This window comes from Drosophila eugracilis, unplaced genomic scaffold (genome assembly GCF_018153835.1).
Source record: "Drosophila eugracilis isolate 14026-0451.02 unplaced genomic scaffold, ASM1815383v1 contig_1213, whole genome shotgun sequence".
NCBI classification, from domain to species: Eukaryota; Metazoa; Arthropoda; class Insecta; order Diptera; family Drosophilidae; genus Drosophila; species Drosophila eugracilis.
Genome location: NW_024572000.1, coordinates 133,258 through 151,997, shown reverse-complemented (window position 1 = coordinate 151,997; position 18,740 = coordinate 133,258). Strand labels below are relative to the sequence as shown.

General features: G+C 43.7%; 1 protein-coding gene across 1 annotated transcript; it reads left to right on the top strand.

Moving 5' to 3' along the window:
* The first annotated feature begins 1,301 nt into the window (after nucleotides 1-1,301).
* Nucleotides 1,302-12,210, top strand: LOC108112173 (homeotic protein spalt-major). Its single transcript, XM_017221976.2, has 4 exons — nucleotides 1,302-2,158; nucleotides 6,433-10,235; nucleotides 10,357-10,435; nucleotides 10,624-12,210. Exons 1-4 carry the CDS (start codon nucleotides 2,008-2,010, stop codon nucleotides 10,629-10,631), a joined length of 4,041 nt encoding a protein of 1,346 aa, XP_017077465.2. The 5' UTR covers nucleotides 1,302-2,007; the 3' UTR covers nucleotides 10,632-12,210.
* The last annotated feature ends 6,530 nt before the right edge of the window (nucleotides 12,211-18,740 follow it).

Genomic DNA, 18,740 nt, shown 5'->3' with positions numbered 1-18,740 from the left:
CATTAAGTTCCTCATCAATAAGTACTTTTTTAATCAGAAAAAACCATTTAACAAAATTATAACCATGGCAAATGCTTAATTGATTTTCCATAAACAATCGCCGTTTTTAATTAAATTGAATCACTACTAAGTCGAGAAACCTTCGCAGCAATCACCCACTCAATCATCAATCATAACTCATTCACCAAATGTTTCTTATTGTGCAGTTAAAAAATGTAACTAAAAAGTTGGAATCGCCAGGTGTTTCAGCTTGACAAAAGAACATTTGCAATTAAAATGGAAAACTGGCACGGAGGTTCTTAATTCCAGCGTCTTGAAATGCCAAAAATTCCTCATTTCTTAGCGAGAGAGAGAGGGAAAATAATTAAGAAGTGGGAGTTGCCCAAAAGTCAGAAAGCCAAATGAAAAAAATAACAGAAAACATTTTGATGAATGGTTCATAATATTCACACACACACATGGGCACCCTACACACACACACACACACATACAGATAAACCGACGAATAAGCGAAGTCACCCAAGTCAGAATTCCTCCATAAAAAGGGGGGTTTTTTATACGAACAATAGCGAAGAACAGAAAATCTTATAAAACCGAAATTAAAAAAGGCAACAACAACGGCTCATAACTGCGCCGCCGAGCGAGATGGCAAATGTGTGAGAGAGAAACATGGAGAGAGTAAGCGAAAGAGGGAGCAACAAATGGCAGGCTCCCGGGCGTTAGAGCAAGCGAGATGGCCGGCTGGCAAGGGCCGTTAAGCAAGGGGCGGGGGTTGCCCCTATAAATTATGATAAATTATTAATCGAAAGAGCGAGCAAGACGGGGCATCACAAAGGTGAGCCGCAAAAGGCGGAAGGAAGTCTCGCTGCTTCTTCTTCTACGAGAGAGGGAGCGCGAGAGAGAGCAGCTCATAATTCCCCGAACAAGTTTCATAAACGTCTCTCTCAGGTAAAAACGGCGACTGCGACTGAGCATCCTCGAGGCAAAAACCAAAAAAAAACACAAGGGAGTGAGCGGGCTGGCAAGAGTAACAGTAACAGCAATTTAATAAAAATTATGATAAGAGCGAGCGAGAGGCGCATATGAAAAATAATATGAAATGCGAGCGGGAGAGCGTGTGTGTGTATGTAAGTGAGCATAAGGTGGGTTGGCTGAGTGATAGATGTAATAACAAACACACACGCGCGCACACACAACAAACCGGTTGCACACGAAGTAAACCGAATGAAAGCCGAACGGCTGTTATTGTTTGTGTCCCCTTCGGTTGCTCTCTCTAGTTGAACACAAATGTTAACTTGGGAGCGGGAGAGTCGACGTCGGCAGCGGCACGGAGATAGTGAGAGGGAGAGAGAATGACAAATTCGAACTGAAAGGCGAGTTTCAATTCGCCGAGGCGAGTGTATCTGTAAGTTATGGTGGTGTGTGTGTTTCTCCATTCGTTGCCGTCGCAGCGAAAGTATCTCAATCTCTCAGATACCTCGGTACGGCACTCGAAAACGGACACAGCCGGTTTCCAACAATTTCAGTACGAAAACGGCACGAAGTCGGCTTCGACGTTTTTTTTGGAAGCGCGTAGATGAACGTCCGCAGCGAGCACTCGATTTCTCTCAGTGCCGCAATCGTAACACGTTGCGTATGCGTAACGCGCACTCAGTTCTGTTTTTAGCGACTTTTCCTTCGAGCCACACAAGTTAATTTCCCAAGTGCCGCCGCGAAAATCACAACACAAACGATGACAATCACCGGGCAGCTGTAGTTTAACTTGGCCATCAGCTAAAATACGAGAAATATCTGAAAAAAGAAACACGCGACCCAACGCTTTTCCCACTGCCGACGGCAAAACACAAAAGTGCTGAAAGTAACTAAAATTTACTTATTTTTACCCTAAAAAAAGGAAAAAAAAAACCAAAACACAGTGCAATGATCGAGCAAAGTTAAGAAAAATTCAAAACAAACAAAAAAGGAAAACCCCGTTCACGGAAAAGTGCTAGCTGAAAAGTTCTCTTGATGAAAAATCACCTGTCCAACGTTCTGTGTGCGATGCGTAGTGACTTCAAGGATAATCACCAGGAGACCATCAATAAAATGATACAATTTGGTACAGTGAAATATGGCATTGTCAAACAGCTGAAGGATCGCGCTCGCAGCGCTGACAAAGGTGAGCTGAAAATCTATTTTTCGGGAAATTAGAAAACCATGCAATAGGAAAAGTTGGAAATTTTATAAATTGTCTTTGACATAATTGAAATTCCCGAAAGACAAAAAAATCTAAACACACTTTTCGACGACTGTCTTTTATATTTTGTTATCCTATTTGTCATTCGGCAAAGTTTTCCAAACCGAAAAAAGAAAAACAAATTAGAAAGTATTTTCATATCAGCGGTGCTTAAGACAGCCTAACTGAACCATTTAAAATGAGTTAACAAATTTGTCATCATTGTTTTCCCTTGAGTCGTTTTCCATTTGACTGATAAGAAGCCGAAATGGAAACCTCAAACATTAATAATTTTGGGCCAAAAATCGTAGACAGGCCTTTTGAATAAACTTCAAATCTGAGTTTGGCTTATCGCGTCTTTAAAAATGGTTTATTCAAATTTCGAAACTTATGGCTGCGACTGCACCAGTTTTCCCTTCCAATATGGATAAATTTATACATATAAACTATAATTTTTGGGTTTTGCATTTCCAGTTTTTGATTTAGTTTCAGCTGCTATTGGCTAAGACCCCCTCTCGCCTTAGGCGATCGTGTTTTTTATGATAAATCAAAAATCGATTTCGTTTTAATGGAGCAACTTAAAAACGATATGATTTAAATATGGCTTCGGCCCATTTCATATAGAAGATATAACTTTTGGGAAAGGCTTAGCCTGCCTCTTTTTGGAGGCCTCTCCTCGGCAGGCAGGCGTGTTTCTTTAATTGCTTTTGAAAGCTTCGATTTTCGATTTTCGGTTTTGGAAATTTGCATGCCAGCGAACTTAATTATATTTATTGAAATTTTTAAGGCTGATGAATCAAGTGAGTTTTACGATCAGTGGAAGTTAAGCAATGTTGGTTACAAGATTAACAAATAACTCCAATTTATTCTGATTGATTTTGAGATTTACGAAAATAAAGAAGGTTTTCCTTTTGCCAATCACAAAGTGTGTGCTTATATATATCCCTTATATATATAATTACAAATGAGTTCACATTAAATTTTGAAAATCGCTGGCCATCAGCTTTAAAAAGGTGATAAGGTGTGTGTGTGAGGATATTTTTTAACTTTTTTTTTTTTGCTTTTATCAATTTGTTTGGCGCGGTTTTTTATTTATACACCGCATATGATGGCATGTATGTAGGTATATGAGCTGAGAGTGGCTGCTGCTGGGGGCATTAATAAATGTTAACTCATTAGTGCGGGCCAATAAATTAAATTAATATCGCTAAAAAATGAAAATCGAAGCAGATCCGCGGTGAGTCGGCGCTTATTTCCATATGATTTATATGGACTATAATACTCGCACCTTGCCAGAGCCAAAAGCCAATTCTGTGCATATGGAAATGCTTTGTAATCGAAGTCGCGCTCGCCCAACTTAATGACATTAATTATTTAATTATTTTTATTTATGCGATTTTGCTTTGGTATTTGCTTTGCTATTTTCCCCAACAAAGTTGCTATTTAAAATGTATAAAAAAAAATACCTAAAACTTCGATGGCCCATTGCGACCTATGGCAGCCAAATCCGATCAGACCGGACTTGGATATATATTATTCAATTATGCCATACACTCGATGTGCCTTCAGTGTTGTTTTCAGTTCGCTCACATTGTGTATACTTTATGTAGTTTATTCGCATTTCTTTTTTCCATTTTTTTTTTTTTGATTTTGCATTTTCCAATTGGCTGAACATTTGTTTCACCTCAGGCCACCGGGCTCACGGTTGGCTCGCAGCGATTTGCATATTGAATATGACGATGGAATAATTGAAAGTCAGCCCAGAACTAAAGTCGAGGCGTATGCAAAAGCCAGTGCTGGAGGAATGAACTGAAAAGTGTCGAGGTGGAGGTACGAAACCAAGGGAATTTCGAGTTCAGCACACAGAAAGAAAATGGACTGTTGATTGATAGTATTTGGAAACTTTGAAAATAGGTTTTAGATATTCTTATATCAAAAGAAGTGGAATTCCTTAACCTATAATCAATAAATTGACAAAAATATAAACATTTTTCGTGTTTATCTTCATAATTTTGTACATTTTCCTTAAGAAAGTTTAAGTCAATGAAATGTTTACTTAAATATCTTTATTTTTTTTACCAAACACTTTCATATTCATAGAAATAAATGTTTTTCACTTAATTTACTTATCACTAAGAAGAGCTAAGTAAAGAATTGATCTGCTGAAAGCTGAAAGAAGCCAAAACCAAATTTATTTGCCTCAAAATTTCTGTTGAAAATATTTGGACACATAAAATGGCAGAAAGTTGACATTGGTTAATGGGTTGATGGAAAGCAATTATGAGTATTGCATGACGGGGGGAGGTGGTAGCACAGAAAAGATACTCCTCAATCGTTCCTGCACGCGGGATTTATTCGCTTTAGTTACGCATGAAGATCGGGAATAATTCATTCGAATTTAGCCAAACAGACACGGGCCAATTTATGGCTTGACTTAATCCACCTTTAAACTTGCACGATTTAATTTATATAGCAGGGGGATGTGTGTGTTTCGACAATGGGAAATATAATTTCGTCTCGTTTCACAATTTCATATTTATTTATCTGGCCAGCCGAAACAGATACAGATACAGCTAGAGATACAGATACAGCCAGGCAGTTGTCAGTAGAACAAAATACGATTTTGGTAGACAAAAAATAAATCTTTAAACGGCCCTCCAACACACAGATAGACCGCATCGGTGGCAGAATCGGTGTATATATAGACTTAGTTAAATGTTTGGATATTTTGTTTTGGGCGCCCACGCGTCCGAGGAACTAAAATGCGGCAAACTAAAAAAAAAAGAATCTCAAATCCAAAATCCAAAATCGAATCGCGGGGAATAAGGCCTAAGGCAATGGCCTTTAGACGGGGCAATATCTCCCTGTCTTTGGGCCAAAACCAACACCAACACCAACACCATAAACCAGCTGCGTTTATTGTTATTGTAAATTTAACAATTTTATTACCAATTGCAAAATGACTTAACCATGTTCGAGACAATTTTATGTTCGTCATAATTGGAAGTTGTTTTCTTTTTGTATTTGCCTTTTTCGCTTGCCGCCGCTTGAAAGGTTTATGGCAACATTATAATTAATTTCAATTAATTAAAATACACTTCACTTATCAGCAATCATAATCATAACTCCTCGCTGGCCGAGCGGTTTCGTTTTTGAACTGCAATTGCAGGCAAAAAATAAATACTTTCGCCTTCTTAATTGAATTTAAGGCGGCGCAAAAAGTATCTTAAAAATCGATTTTAAGCCACCGATTAGTAATAATACAAATAATATTAATGCGATCGATATGCAAATGGCGCTGATAGTCTGTATCTGCATATCTTTTTGTACTCTCCAGCCATGTATCTGTATCTGTGTATCTTTTGTGGGCAAACAAACAGAAAGAGCTGAAAACTCGCCCAACTCGTTTGATTTGTGCAGAAATATGTTTTATTATATATATCGGGCGAGTGTGGCCCCAGTTCGTTGGCTCTGACTTGTCATAAATTATATTTTATGTGCGTGTGCGGCTAAAGTTGCCGGTGTTGCTGATGTTGCTGTTGCTGGTGGACCAATCTTTGACTTGGTTTGCTTTTTAGGCTCGCCGCGATTAATTAGTCAGAGGCACTGGACCAGGCCAAACGGCTGTCAACTGCTTTCTCCCCTTTGGACAGCTCACCTGGCAACAAGTGAGCATCAGTCGGCCAGCAGCAGCAGCAACAGTAACAGCAACACGAGCAGCAGCAACAATTGCAACTGCCAGCGATCGACTTGGAGACTAATTGTGGGCTGAAAACAAAAAAACAGCTGCCACCGAGGGAAAAGGAGAGAGAACACATGCTTCAACAAGAAATGTAATTGCATTCAGTTGGCAGCAGCAACAACAGCAACAGCAACAGCAACTAGCTGCAACATCCCCACACCCGCCAGCAACTTCAACGCATTGCAATGAACAATTGCCGGCGATTAAGTCATATGCAACAAAGGGGCGGAGAGGGGGCAGTTAACAGGTAGTTGAGTTATCGGGAAATGGTCAGCAATCTCAACCAGCTTCTGACTATTTTGGTTTCACTTTAACTGCATCTATGGGCCTCTGTGGAATGCCGAGGAAAATGTAGGAAAATCAGTTTCATATTGGAAGTTATTTGCTGTTGCTTGCTATAAATTATATAATTTATTTATATTTATATTAATTTTGTATAAATTATATTTAAAAATACCATTTTCTGCCCTTTCAGATACTGGTAGCGATCAGGAGGAGAATGGTGGCTGCTCGCCACTGACCACGGCCACCACTACGGCCAGTCCCAGTCGGAGTCCCGAGCCCGAGGAGGAGCACCACGCAGAGCAGAGCACCCAAGAGCAGCAGAACAACCTACAATTCGAGGTAAAATCAGAGATTGAACCTGTTGAGGATAACAACAACAGAGTGGAAATGACCAAGCCGAGTTCCGAGGAGCGAGAGCCGAATGCCAGTGGCTCCATGCCAAGCTCACCAGTGGCAGAGGCCAGTGCCGAGGAGGCGGCCACCGAAAGGGCGACGATGAAGATGGACAAGGAGATCGAGGTGGATGTGGAGATGCCCGATGAGCCGCAAAGCAGTGCGGTGCCTGCCACGGAGGTAAGCTTGCCGGGAGCAGCAGGAGCACCAGTTACCCTGGAAGCCATACAAAATATGCAAATGGCCATTGCCCAGTTCGCGGCCAAGACCATCGCCAATGGTTCGAATGGAGCGGACAACGAGGCTGCCATGAAGCAGTTGGCCTTCCTCCAGCAGACCCTCTTCAATCTGCAGCAGCAACAGCTCTTCCAGATCCAGCTCATCCAGCAGCTCCAATCCCAACTGGCCCTCAATCAGGCCAAGCAGGAAGAGGAACTCGAGGAGGATCAGGATGGGGAACAGGATCAGGAGCAGGAAACTGATACCTACGAAGAGGAGGAGCGCATTGCCGATATGGAACTGCGCCAGAAGGCGGAGGCTAGAATGGCGGAGGCCAAGGCCCGTCAGCATCTGATAAATGCTGGAGTTCCCCTGCGAGAGTCCTCGGGATCCCCGGCGGAATCCCTGAAGAGGAGGAGAGAACTGGAACACGAGTCCCAGCCAAACCGTAGACCGAGCTTGGATAACATCCACAAAGAGGCCTCGGCACAGGATGCCCTGGCCAAACTCAAGGAAATGGAGAACACACCTCTGCCCTTTGGCTCTGATCTGGCCTCCAGCATTATCACCCACCATGATGACCTGCCGGAGCCAAATTCCCTGGATCTGCTGCAGAAACGCGCCCAGGAGGTGTTGGACTCTGCATCGCAGGGAATCCTGGCCAACAGCATGGCCGATGACTTTGCCTTCGGCGAGAAATCGGGTGAGGGAAAGGGTCGCAATGAGCCCTTCTTCAAGCACCGCTGCAGGTATTGCGGGAAGGTTTTTGGCTCGGACTCCGCTCTCCAGATCCACATTAGATCACATACAGGCGAGCGACCCTTCAAGTGCAATGTGTGTGGCAGTCGCTTCACCACCAAGGGTAACCTCAAGGTTCACTTCCAGCGCCATGCCCAAAAGTTCCCCCACGTGCCCATGAATGCCACGCCCATTCCCGAGCACATGGACAAGTTCCATCCGCCGCTGCTGGACCAAATGTCGCCCACAGATAGCTCGCCCACCCACTCGCCTGCCCCGCCTCCGTTGGGCTCAACTCCAACCTCCTTTCCGCCCGCTTTTCCTGGCCTCCAGAATCTCTATCGTCCGCCCATGGAGATCCTGAAGAGTCTGGGTGCTGCTGCCCCGCATCAGTTCTTTCCGCAGGACTTGCCCACGGATCTGAGAAAGCCCTCGCCGAAACTGGAGGAGGAGCAGCTGCAGGTGAAGAATGAACCCACTGAGGAGAAGGATCAGCGGGAGCAGCAAGAGCAGGAGAATGCGGAGTACTCGGAACCTGAACCGGAACCTCTGCCTCTGGAAGTTAGCATCAAAGAGGAGCGCATGGAGGAGGCACAGGCGCAGGTTAAGGAGGAAGATCATCGCACGGATCTGAGGAGGAAACCCTCTCCTTCGTCCGAACACCGCTCCCTGCATCACCAACACCACCGTCACAGCTACCATGGCTATCCGCCGGTGGTGCAGCCCATCCAGCCAGCTGCCCTGATGCATCCACAACCCTCGCCGGGCTCCCAATCCCACCTAGATCACCTGCCAACGCCGGGGCAATTGCCACCACGCGAGGATTTCTTCGCCGAGCGTTTTCCCCTCAACTTTACCACCGCCAAAACTCTTTCCCCCGAGCACCATTCACCCGTAAGATCGCCCGCAGGGGGAGCACTTCCGCCGGGAGTACCCCCACCACCTCACCCACACCCGCACCACATGGCCAGGTCGCCGTTCTTTAATCCCATTAAGCACGAAATGGCCGCTCTACTGCCACGTCCCCACAGCAATGACAACTCCTGGGAGAACTTCATCGAGGTTTCGAACACCTGCGAGACCATGAAGCTCAAGGAGCTGATGAAGAACAAGAAGATCAGTGATCCCAACCAGTGCGTGGTCTGCGATCGTGTGCTGTCCTGCAAGAGTGCCCTTCAGATGCACTACCGCACCCACACCGGGGAGCGTCCCTTCAAGTGCAGGATCTGCGGCAGGGCATTCACCACCAAGGGCAACCTGAAGACCCACATGGCGGTGCACAAGATCCGTCCGCCGATGAGGAACTTCCATCAGTGCCCCGTGTGCCACAAGAAGTACTCGAATGCCCTGGTTCTCCAGCAACATATTCGACTGCATACGGGTGAGCCGACGGATCTGACGCCCGAGCAGATCCAGGCGGCCGAGATCAGGGATCCACCTCCTTCCATGATGCCGAGTCACTTTATAAATCCCTTCGCAGCAGCGGCTTTCCATTTCGGAGCTCTGCCTGGCGGTCCAGGTGGTCCTCCGGGTCCCAATCATGGTGCTCACAATGGCGCCTTGGGTTCGGAGTCTTCGCAGGGTGATCTGGATGATAACATGGACTGCGGGGAGGATTACGAAGATGATGTCTCCTCAGAGCATCTCTCGAATAGTAATCTCGAGCAGGAGGGCGACAGACCCCGCTCTGGTGATGACTTCAAGTCTTTGTTGTTCGAGCAGAAGTTAAAGATCAATGCCACGGGAGTGGTTAACACGAACTCCGTTCGACCGCGTTCCTCCGCCTCGAGTCATGGTCATTCGGTGGGCTCCACTTCGGCGCCCACATCGCCCTCCGTTCACCCATCGAACCAGGTGATTAAGCCCAGTTTATCCCCTGCCCGATCGGATGTTTCCCAAGGAGCTTTGGACCTGACGCCACGAGCTGCTCCCACCTCGAGTTCCAGTTCGCGATCGCCGCTGCCGAAGGTGAAGCCTGAGAGTCCGCCTAGTTTGCCCAGGAGTCCCAGTGGTCCTGCCCATGCCCCCGCATCCCTGCTGAACTCACCCCTGCCGCCCACCGTGGGTATTGATTGCCTGCCCCCCGGTCTGCAACACCATCTGCAGCAGCAACATCAGCATTTGATGCAGCAGCAGGCAGCGGTTGCGGCAGCAGCAGCGGCCCAGCATCATCACCACCAACAGATGGCGGCACTACATCAGCACCAGGAGCAACTGCGTCGCGAGGCAGCCGAGGCACAGCAAAAGGCCGCAGCAGCTGCTGCAGCAGCGGCCGCAGCAGCCGCCGCCCAGCGTCAAACCTCTCCGCAACCGAATCAGCGACAGGAAGGCGGACCTGGGGCGGGACCACCACCCAACCCTCTGATGGGCGCCCGTCCGCCCTTCGGAATGTTCCCCAACCTGCCACTCTTCCCGCCCGCAACTACTCAGAATATGTGCAATGCCATGAACCAGATCGCCCAGTCCGTTATGCCGGCGGCTCCGTTCAACCCACTGGCGTTGAGTGGGGTCCGCGGCAGCACCACCTGCGGCATCTGCTACAAGACATTCCCCTGCCACTCGGCCTTGGAGATCCACTACAGGAGCCACACCAAGGAGCGGCCCTTCAAGTGCAACATCTGCGATCGCGGATTTACTACGAAGGTGAGTTAAAGATACTTTTAGTGGAAGCTTATCAAGGGGGTTAGTAAAGGGGGCTGATACTGACAACGAAAGTTCAAACAGAAAACTGACGAACAATTTTCTTTTTTCATTTATTTTCCAGGGCAACCTGAAGCAGCATATGCTAACTCATAAGATCCGCGACATGGAGCAAGAAACCTTCAGAAATCGTGCCCTAAAGTGTAAGTTTTCTAAGACTTTTCGTATGTTCCTTTTTCATATTCAAAAAGTATCTTTTTCAAGGGGTTCTATAAGTTTTCTATGGCATTTTTGTGATATTTTCTTTTGCAAGAAGTTAGTTGGGTACAAAATTTGCATTTATTTCACTTTTACTAACCAAACATTTCCTTTTTGCTTTTTCCATTTGCAGATGAGTGAGAGAAACGATGATAGCCAAAAACTAAACACTCTACACTATCACGATTGTGATCTAGAAGGCTAACCTGGCCATCAAGATCACTTGGCTCCCAGAAAGAAAGTTTGGCAATCCAAGCCCAGACCCAGTCAAGATGCAATCGATTCTCGCAACCAAATGATCTCAAGATTTAGAGCGAAATGGGAGAGGGGAGGAGGAGAGTAGGGGAGATGGGGCCGACTCTGGTGAAGATCAGTCGAGTACACAAATCCTTATATTTATAAATTTTGTTGCCCACAAAAATATTATTTGATTGTTGCTCGGAAAATGAGAAGTGAAAAAGTTTCCAACTGGAAAGCGGGCATGGTGATCGATTATGTTCCAGCCACGAGGAGGATGAGCACTTTCATAAACAATCTTTTTATGATCTGAACGGGAATTTCGCTAAATACAATACTAAGGTGGGATCATGAAACGTATCCAAAGATGCATCAAAAGCGATTTGAGTTCCAGCTAAACAAGGCGAGGGAGATCTGGAGGTGGAACCAAAGGCTGCTTGGTATTGAGAGACTGATGGCGTTTCATGTTCCACCAAAAACTAAAAACGGATTCGGAATCGGAATCTAAAGCTATACTATATATGAATCCGAATCCGAATCCAAAGCAGCTGAAGAAGAAGATAGAAAGAAAGAGAAGGCGTAGTAAAATCAAAATTCGAATTTAAAGCAAATCTTAAGGTATATGCTAATATAAATATAATAGGTACCTAAGCGAGACATGTGTACATATATATATAGATATATATATGATATATTATAACCAAACCCCCACACACACACACACACACTCACACACCAACGCATATGCATACATGTTAATAATCTATTTGGAATGTGCAATAATATGACATGCTATAAATTTAGATGCGAACGCCGAGCGCAGGCTTTTGTTTCCTACTACTCGTAAATTAGATTTATTTTCCACCTCTTGTACATACTCCTATAAATATTCACACACACACACTCTCTATTATTATTATTATTACTATTATTATTATGAATAACACACACATTTCGACATCCAAACGCTTTGCTTTCGAGTACTTGGGTTAGGAATAAAAATGGAATAAAAATCTAAAAAATATATATGAGAAATTGTGATATTAAATGTAAAAAAAAAAGAAAAATAAATACAAACTACGATTGCGGTGGCCGGGGGGAGACCCAATGATCGAAGCCCCAGCAAAATGCTTTCCATATCACAGATGAGAGAACCACAAAAGATATCTAACATTCATAGTTAATTTAGTCGTTAGCCGAGGGGACAATCCCCACCCACAAAATACACACACATACACACACACACACTCTAATTTCACTTCATTGGAAGGATTAACCCCTAGCGTTAAGTAAGTTTATTGAGCGATCGTACACGTATTGATTACCACACTTAAATTTAACACGGATACACACTCTGTTCGTAAGCATTAAGCATAGTCTCATAATTTATTACGCAAAAAAAAGAAACTAAAAATGAATCTATGGAGAAGAAACAAATAATAAATATATGTATTTAAGTTATGAAAAATTAATAAGCCCTCGTTGAGTTTTCTTTTCGGGTTTGAATACAATCTCCATCGATCGGAGATCGGCGATTCGGTTTTCTGGGAAAACCCAAAGAGACCAAGAGTTTTCCTAGTAACAGATGGGGCTGGCCTGTAATAAAAATGATTAGTCAAGTTTATTATCGTCATAATCTTTTAATTCGAAATCGAAATCGAAACGCAGAGTATCGAGGCAGCCAGCCAGCTAGCCAGCTGAGCCTGATCTGATCCATAGCAATGAAATATTTTTATTGCCTTTTAAATTGATATTTTACCTTCAACAGATTTTTGCTGCTGCCTGGTTTTGTCGGTTTTTTATCGTTAGCTTTTTATTTTGTATTTTTTTTTTTGGTTCTTCTGGTTAACTTATTTTCGGTTTTGGCCTGTTGTCTCCATTTCGATTCCACACTCTTAACGCAACTTTGATCGCGCAGTCCGATCGCTTGGCTCTCTGGCATTTTAGTCGTTAATCAAAAAATTTCCTGTTGACATCGCTTTGTCATCTTTTTAATGACGGACACCCGCTGAGTTCTGAGTGTTTCTTTTTGGTTATTGCTATTGTTATTGTTATTGTTTGTTTGTTTTTGTGGCTCATTTGGCTTTTGTGCGACTCGCCGTGATGGATGTTTGGACTGGTTTCGATTTTGAAATGTCATTTACATCTTTACATTGGCCAGGTGGCCATAAAACAATGGAATGTAGGTTTTAGATGAGATTAGCGAAGTAATAGCTGTGGCTAAGCAGTTTCAACGGTGACGATCTAGTCATTGGGAGGCCTTAAAAGTTTGCTTAATTAATTCATTTTCCTATTAGAAGTTCTTGATGAAACACTCCTTTACTAAGTCACTAGTCAAGTTACCAGCTTATCTTTAATCTTTAAAATCAAACTTAAACTTATCGTTTAGTTGTAACTTCACTAGTTACCCCCTTAAAAGATAATCATAAGCTGCAGTCAAGTCTCAAGTCAACTCTCCTTGCGATTCCTTCACTCGGCCATTACCAGCTCGCATCTGCTCTACTTATCTGCCGGATACATGACAGAGTTATGCCGTCAGTGAGTAATTAACACGGTTAATATGCCAACTTGCTGATTGTCAACTGACAAACTGTCATCGCCACGAATAGGAGGGGGAATAACTATAGATCCCGTTCCATCACCCTGTCAGCGGCTTTCTACCGAAGATCTGCTGTAGGTAGTCCTGTATCTGTCAGCGGCATTTCCCGGCACCTTCGAGATGCATTATTATGAAGGCACCTCAAGATATGTGTACAGACAACCCCTGGTTGAGGGTTGAACCTCCTGAGTTGAGTTATTGTGTGCCTCATGAGGATGTTAATTCGGGCCGTGTAATTGCCGCTCTCATTCCAACAGTTTATTTACAACGAGTTTTCAACAGTTTTGTCACACATCCAGGGGGCAACCCTTTTTGCCCGTTCGCTTTTTAGTTTAGTTTAATTTGGGGCAATTTAATGGATTTACGGCACGAGAGGGCAAACGTCTCCATTGCCGCTTTGCCGCTTTGCCCGTTAAATGGCATCAAATTTAACTGGCGAATAAAGTGGCCGATCCACGCACTAACAACGGCAACAACAACAATCGCAACCTGATAACTATTAAGATAACTACTGCAGCCATATTCGGATCCGGGATTGGGATTGGGTCTGCCTCTGGTTGGGGGCTAGGAAATCCTTGAAAGCGCTGGCAATAAATGCAAAAATCCTTACAAATAATATGAGAATGGTTATGGGCAGTGTGCGGGCTTATCGCAGGCATAAAACCAAACACTCGCACACACCCAGTCCGGCGACAACGCAAACACCGAAAACAATCTAAACAAGAAAAATTGCACAAATTGCTGGGCTTCAGTTTGGTTCTCAGCTCTTTGGTACATCGTCTCAGTCTCTGATATCGCAGCTTCCAAACATCATCATCATCATCATCGCCGTTACGGTGGGCCTGATTCGATTTTTAAGGCTCATAAATTAACTTCCATATCGATGGGGGGTTCTGAAACATTTAACTAATTGAGCGACGCTTCCTGATTTTTTGTTTTTTGTTTTTGCATCGCCGATGTTTGATAAATGATTACATGAATACTTTAAGCTGTTTCCGTTTACTTTGTTTAAGCCGATCGGTATCTAAAATTGTATTGCAATTCGATATTAATTAAGAGAGGACAGGTTACTTCCAGAAATCATTACTTTTTGTTACATTTCGCTGACGTACGAGGTGTGTTCAAAAAGTAAGGTGACTCTTCAAATTTCGCGAATTTCAAATTTTTCGATTATCGAAACCTTTTAGAAGTTATACGAGGTGTGTTCAAAAAGTAAGGTGACTTTTCAAATTTCAAATTTTTCAAATTTTTCGATTATCTTCAGTTTTGGGAACAAGAAAAAGTCACATGGGGCCAAATCCGGTGAATATGGTGGCTGAGGCATTATTGTGGTGTTGTTTTTGGCCAAAAAATCCAAATCCTTTGATCCATATTTTTCGATAGTAACTTTACGCCTCTCACAACCAAACAAAAGAGGATGTTCCATTGAAACTTGGTACAGATGTTAGGGAAGAGTGTACCAATATAACAAAACAAAAAAATCGATAATCGAAAAATTTGAAATTCGCGAAATTTGAAGAGTCACCTTACTTTTTGAACACACCTCGTATGTCGGTTTTTAGACTTAAATATCCTAACAATCAGTTCATTTTTAGTCGTTCGCACTTAAAGTCATTTCCTTGTTTACTAAAGTATATAAAAATAAAATATTTAAATTTAAAAACAGATGCAAATAATAGCATAGACTGCTTTTTTAACCAACTCTGCTCCGTTTTGTCCCACTGTACATCTAAACAACATGCCCAACGACACCAGCAACACCGACACGGGCAACAAAAGGCAATAACACCAAAAGCAACAACAACAACCACTACTAAACACACACACACACGACTAGTAGAAGGCAGGGGAGGGGGTGAAAACACTTCAATAGGAAAATCTAACGATTTGTTTGCATTTTTATTATTTCCTGCTGCTGCTGCTGCTGCTGAAATTGTCACAAAATAAAATAAAACTAACAATCATTCGGGCAAATATCAACAGGAATATGCCAATGTCCCTCAGAATTCCCCCCATATCTATATATATATATTCCTATATATATGGATATGGTAAATCCCTGTCCCCTCGAAAATGCAACACCCGCCTTAATGGTGTTTGAGTAGCCGTATCTGTGTATCGGCAAGTGTCAGTTTGGCACATCATTTGGCTTGGGCCCCGGCACACAATGGCGGCCTCCGTTTGAGTTTGAGTTTGAGCCGCCGCTGGAGAGGAGTTGGTCCCAGCATTTTGACGTCGGCAGATTTGGAGAGAAGTCTGCCAGAGATCGGAGGCTGGAAGACGCTTCTGGAGAACCTTGACTTCAGTCTTCAGAGTGCACAGGGAGAAAGGGAAACTAACTTGGCTTGCTGAGACTGAAGAGTAATCATAGCTGCACTATTAATGAACCTTTATTTCTTCCAGTGCATTACTAAAATCCATCTGCAGACCTTGGCTATTCAGAAGCTGAGCTTGACACGCGCTCGCATTTAGGCAACATTATGCAGGGGATTACTTGACGGCCTGCTTCTGGCGGAGCATCATCCTGTCGAGAAGCTATAGATTCCTCTGGTCACGTGGCGGTGGCTCGTGGCTGTCTGTTTGGGTAATCGACACCATCATAATATTGCCTTGCCAGATTAATTGGCCTTATGATGTGTATGTCGCTCTATGGATGGGATATGTCTGCGATATTTCTGTGATATTTTTGCGGCTTATTTGATATGCTCTTGCGGTTGCATCAAATCTTTTAGAAAACGCCCCAGCACACTTTTGTTTAGACAGGAAAGTAAGCTGGGATTAGATGAGATCTGGTACCTTTAGATAAAGTTTCAGTTTGCCTTAAAACAAGACTTTTCATATATATTTTTCTTTAATATTTACCTTTACCCATTAAATTCCCCCCGTAAAATATGATCAACATGCATCCAATAAGTGGTCCTATCCTTCGAGATACTGAATCCACTTTCCGCTGGCACTTATCCTGGCAGCCATTAGTCCAAATGAGACTCGGGACTGGGCCGCACACCACATCACTCGACGGAGACAATCGAAGGCGATTGACTTGGCTGGCACGCCCTGTCGAAGTCGAATAATTTGCGCCGCTTCTTCGCTTTCCCGCTATCCCGCTTTTTCCCATTTTCCCGCTTTCCCGCTGCAAATGATGAGGCATTAATCGGGCCGATCGGACCTGCCCCCTGGGCGTGGAATAAAACAGAGCAAAACGGAACAGAGATTCTGGGAGAGACAAAGCCCGGTTTGGGAATTCTAAGCGGGATGCTGATGCTGATGCTGGACATTTGCAGCAGTCAGCGCGATTTACTGCTTGGCTGCTTACCCCTTCAAATGGGAGGTGGGTGGTGTGGCATGTGGCAGTGGGCGGGGTGTGGAGTGTGTGGGAATGGCCATGTGATTACATGAAAAAAAGCACTGGAAAGCTAGTCAACTTTCAAACCAATTTTTGCCAGGCGGCAGCTCAGCGCAAAGCGGAGAGCCAAGTAGAAAATTACAACAGTTTATACTCCCGATACAGAGGAGGTGGTTCCAGGGAGGGCTCACAAACAACAATCCCGCAATCCCAGCAGCAATTTTCAAAATTTCAATCCCCAATGCTGCTTGTTATACCCTTAGCAAAGGGTTAATATGACTTTTATGGATAACATATCATTAATAAAATAATGCAACTTTGTAATGAGATTACAAAATGAAAGGATAGTCAACGAAATTCTAAAGACAGATTTTCAAGTGGATCACTGGAGATCATAAACTTATCTTAATTGGGAATAATTTTATAAAATATATATTTTAGTTCCTTATTTTTGCAAAAACCATAAACAATATCGATTACTTAAAGAGTATTTTAATCTTCCCCTCTAATATTCCCCACATCTTCACTCATTTTTCTTCTTCTTCGAAAGCCAAGTCAGTGATTTGTTTGTTGCTGTTGGCAATGCTGTGCGGTGTGTTTGGGGCTGGCCAACGTTGCCAACGCCGTTGATGATGAGTTAGCCAGCGACTAGATCTAATTTCTCATGCTGGAATCATCGATTCATCGTTTTGTGTAGCACTGTAAATCAACGGGACAAAGACCCAATCCGACCCGACCCGGATATCGGAGCCCGCCCCTTGCCGAAGCCAGCTCCAATCAATCCTCCAATCCAGTCAACTCCTGCCACCACCCACTGTCCAAATCTAAGCGCTTCAAATATATTTCCCCCCGATTTGGGAGCAGAAACGCGGCATAATTGCCGTTTTGTTCGGGAGATACGATGGATGGAAAATCGGTGGGGGGAAAATGGATTGTTGGTAAAGGGGTAACGGGGATTTCGGGGCAACAAATACAAATTGCACGTTTCAACCCGAGTTGCATGTGTTTGAGTGTATGTGTTAGCCCCAAATGCTTTTTTTTTTTTCGAAGGCGAGTGTTTGGGTCAAATCAAAAAATCACAACAAAATTACTTGCCTGTCATGAAATTTGCCTCGATTTTGTTTCTTCTCCATTGCTGTTATTTTTTTTTTTGGTTTTCCTTGCTGTTTGCTGCTTTTGCGGATGCAAAACGTTTTTCTATTTTATTTCGCCTTCCCACCTCCCCCTTCCTCTTAAGGAGGAGTAGAAGAAGAGTGTAAAGTGTTCATGTGCTCTTGAGGTTGTTTTTTCCAAACTTTTTTCGGCTTTTTTTTTGTATGTATAATTTGGATTTACAGTCGGTGGGCCGCCTTCCGCAACGTCAAATCAGGAGGACGGTGGGTATTTTTATTTCCCAAAAATATAATTTCTTTCAAGATAGCATTGTCTAAATATTATGAATGTGTTAAATAAAACTCTTCACTCTTAAGCATTTTATCCTTATATTCGTAATTCCATTAATTTATCTTTCTTTAGGCTTTCAATTTCCTTTATTAGTTTCTTTTCTCTCATTTACCTGAAATACAAAAATTATTTAATACATTTCCTTTCCTTAATTTCCCCTAATCTTGTCCCACTGTACCGCATTTCCAATCAACGTGACGTATGAGTGTTTGGTTGTTTGTCAGCTCTGAGTTTTCTGTGTGTCCAACTTGGGTCTGCGACTGGGATTGTAACTGAGCCGGGGACTGGGAAATGGGGCTGCAAACGTTGGCTCAATCGGTTGGTTGGTTGGTTGGTCGGTCGGTCGGTTGGTCCCGGGTGGAATATGCAATTATGTATTTTTAAGTTCATGTTTTTACATTTGCCTTTGCTTTGTCTCTTTCCATCTCCCCGTGCACATTTGCGCCCAATTGCTGTAAATATAAAATTGCAGCAATTTTCTATGACTCGCCTCGATTGGAGTCGACGACGCGAACTCCATTTTGTGCCAGTGGAAGGGGGTAAAGAGGAAGAGGGAAGAGGGGGCTTGGCAACTCTGGTGGCTTGGCTGTGATGGGGGGAACCGAACCTCACACCCCCTGCGGTC

Coding starts and splice junctions, on each gene's coding strand:
- LOC108112173 (XM_017221976.2), top strand. CDS start 2,008: ATGAAAAATCACCTGTCCAACGTTCTGTGTGCGATGCGTAGTGACTTC. Junction 2,159..6,432: donor CGCTCGCAGCGCTGACAAAG/GTGAGCTGAAAA, acceptor CTGCCCTTTCAG/ATACTGGTAGCGATCAGGAG. Junction 10,236..10,356: donor ATCGCGGATTTACTACGAAG/GTGAGTTAAAGA, acceptor TTTATTTTCCAG/GGCAACCTGAAGCAGCATAT.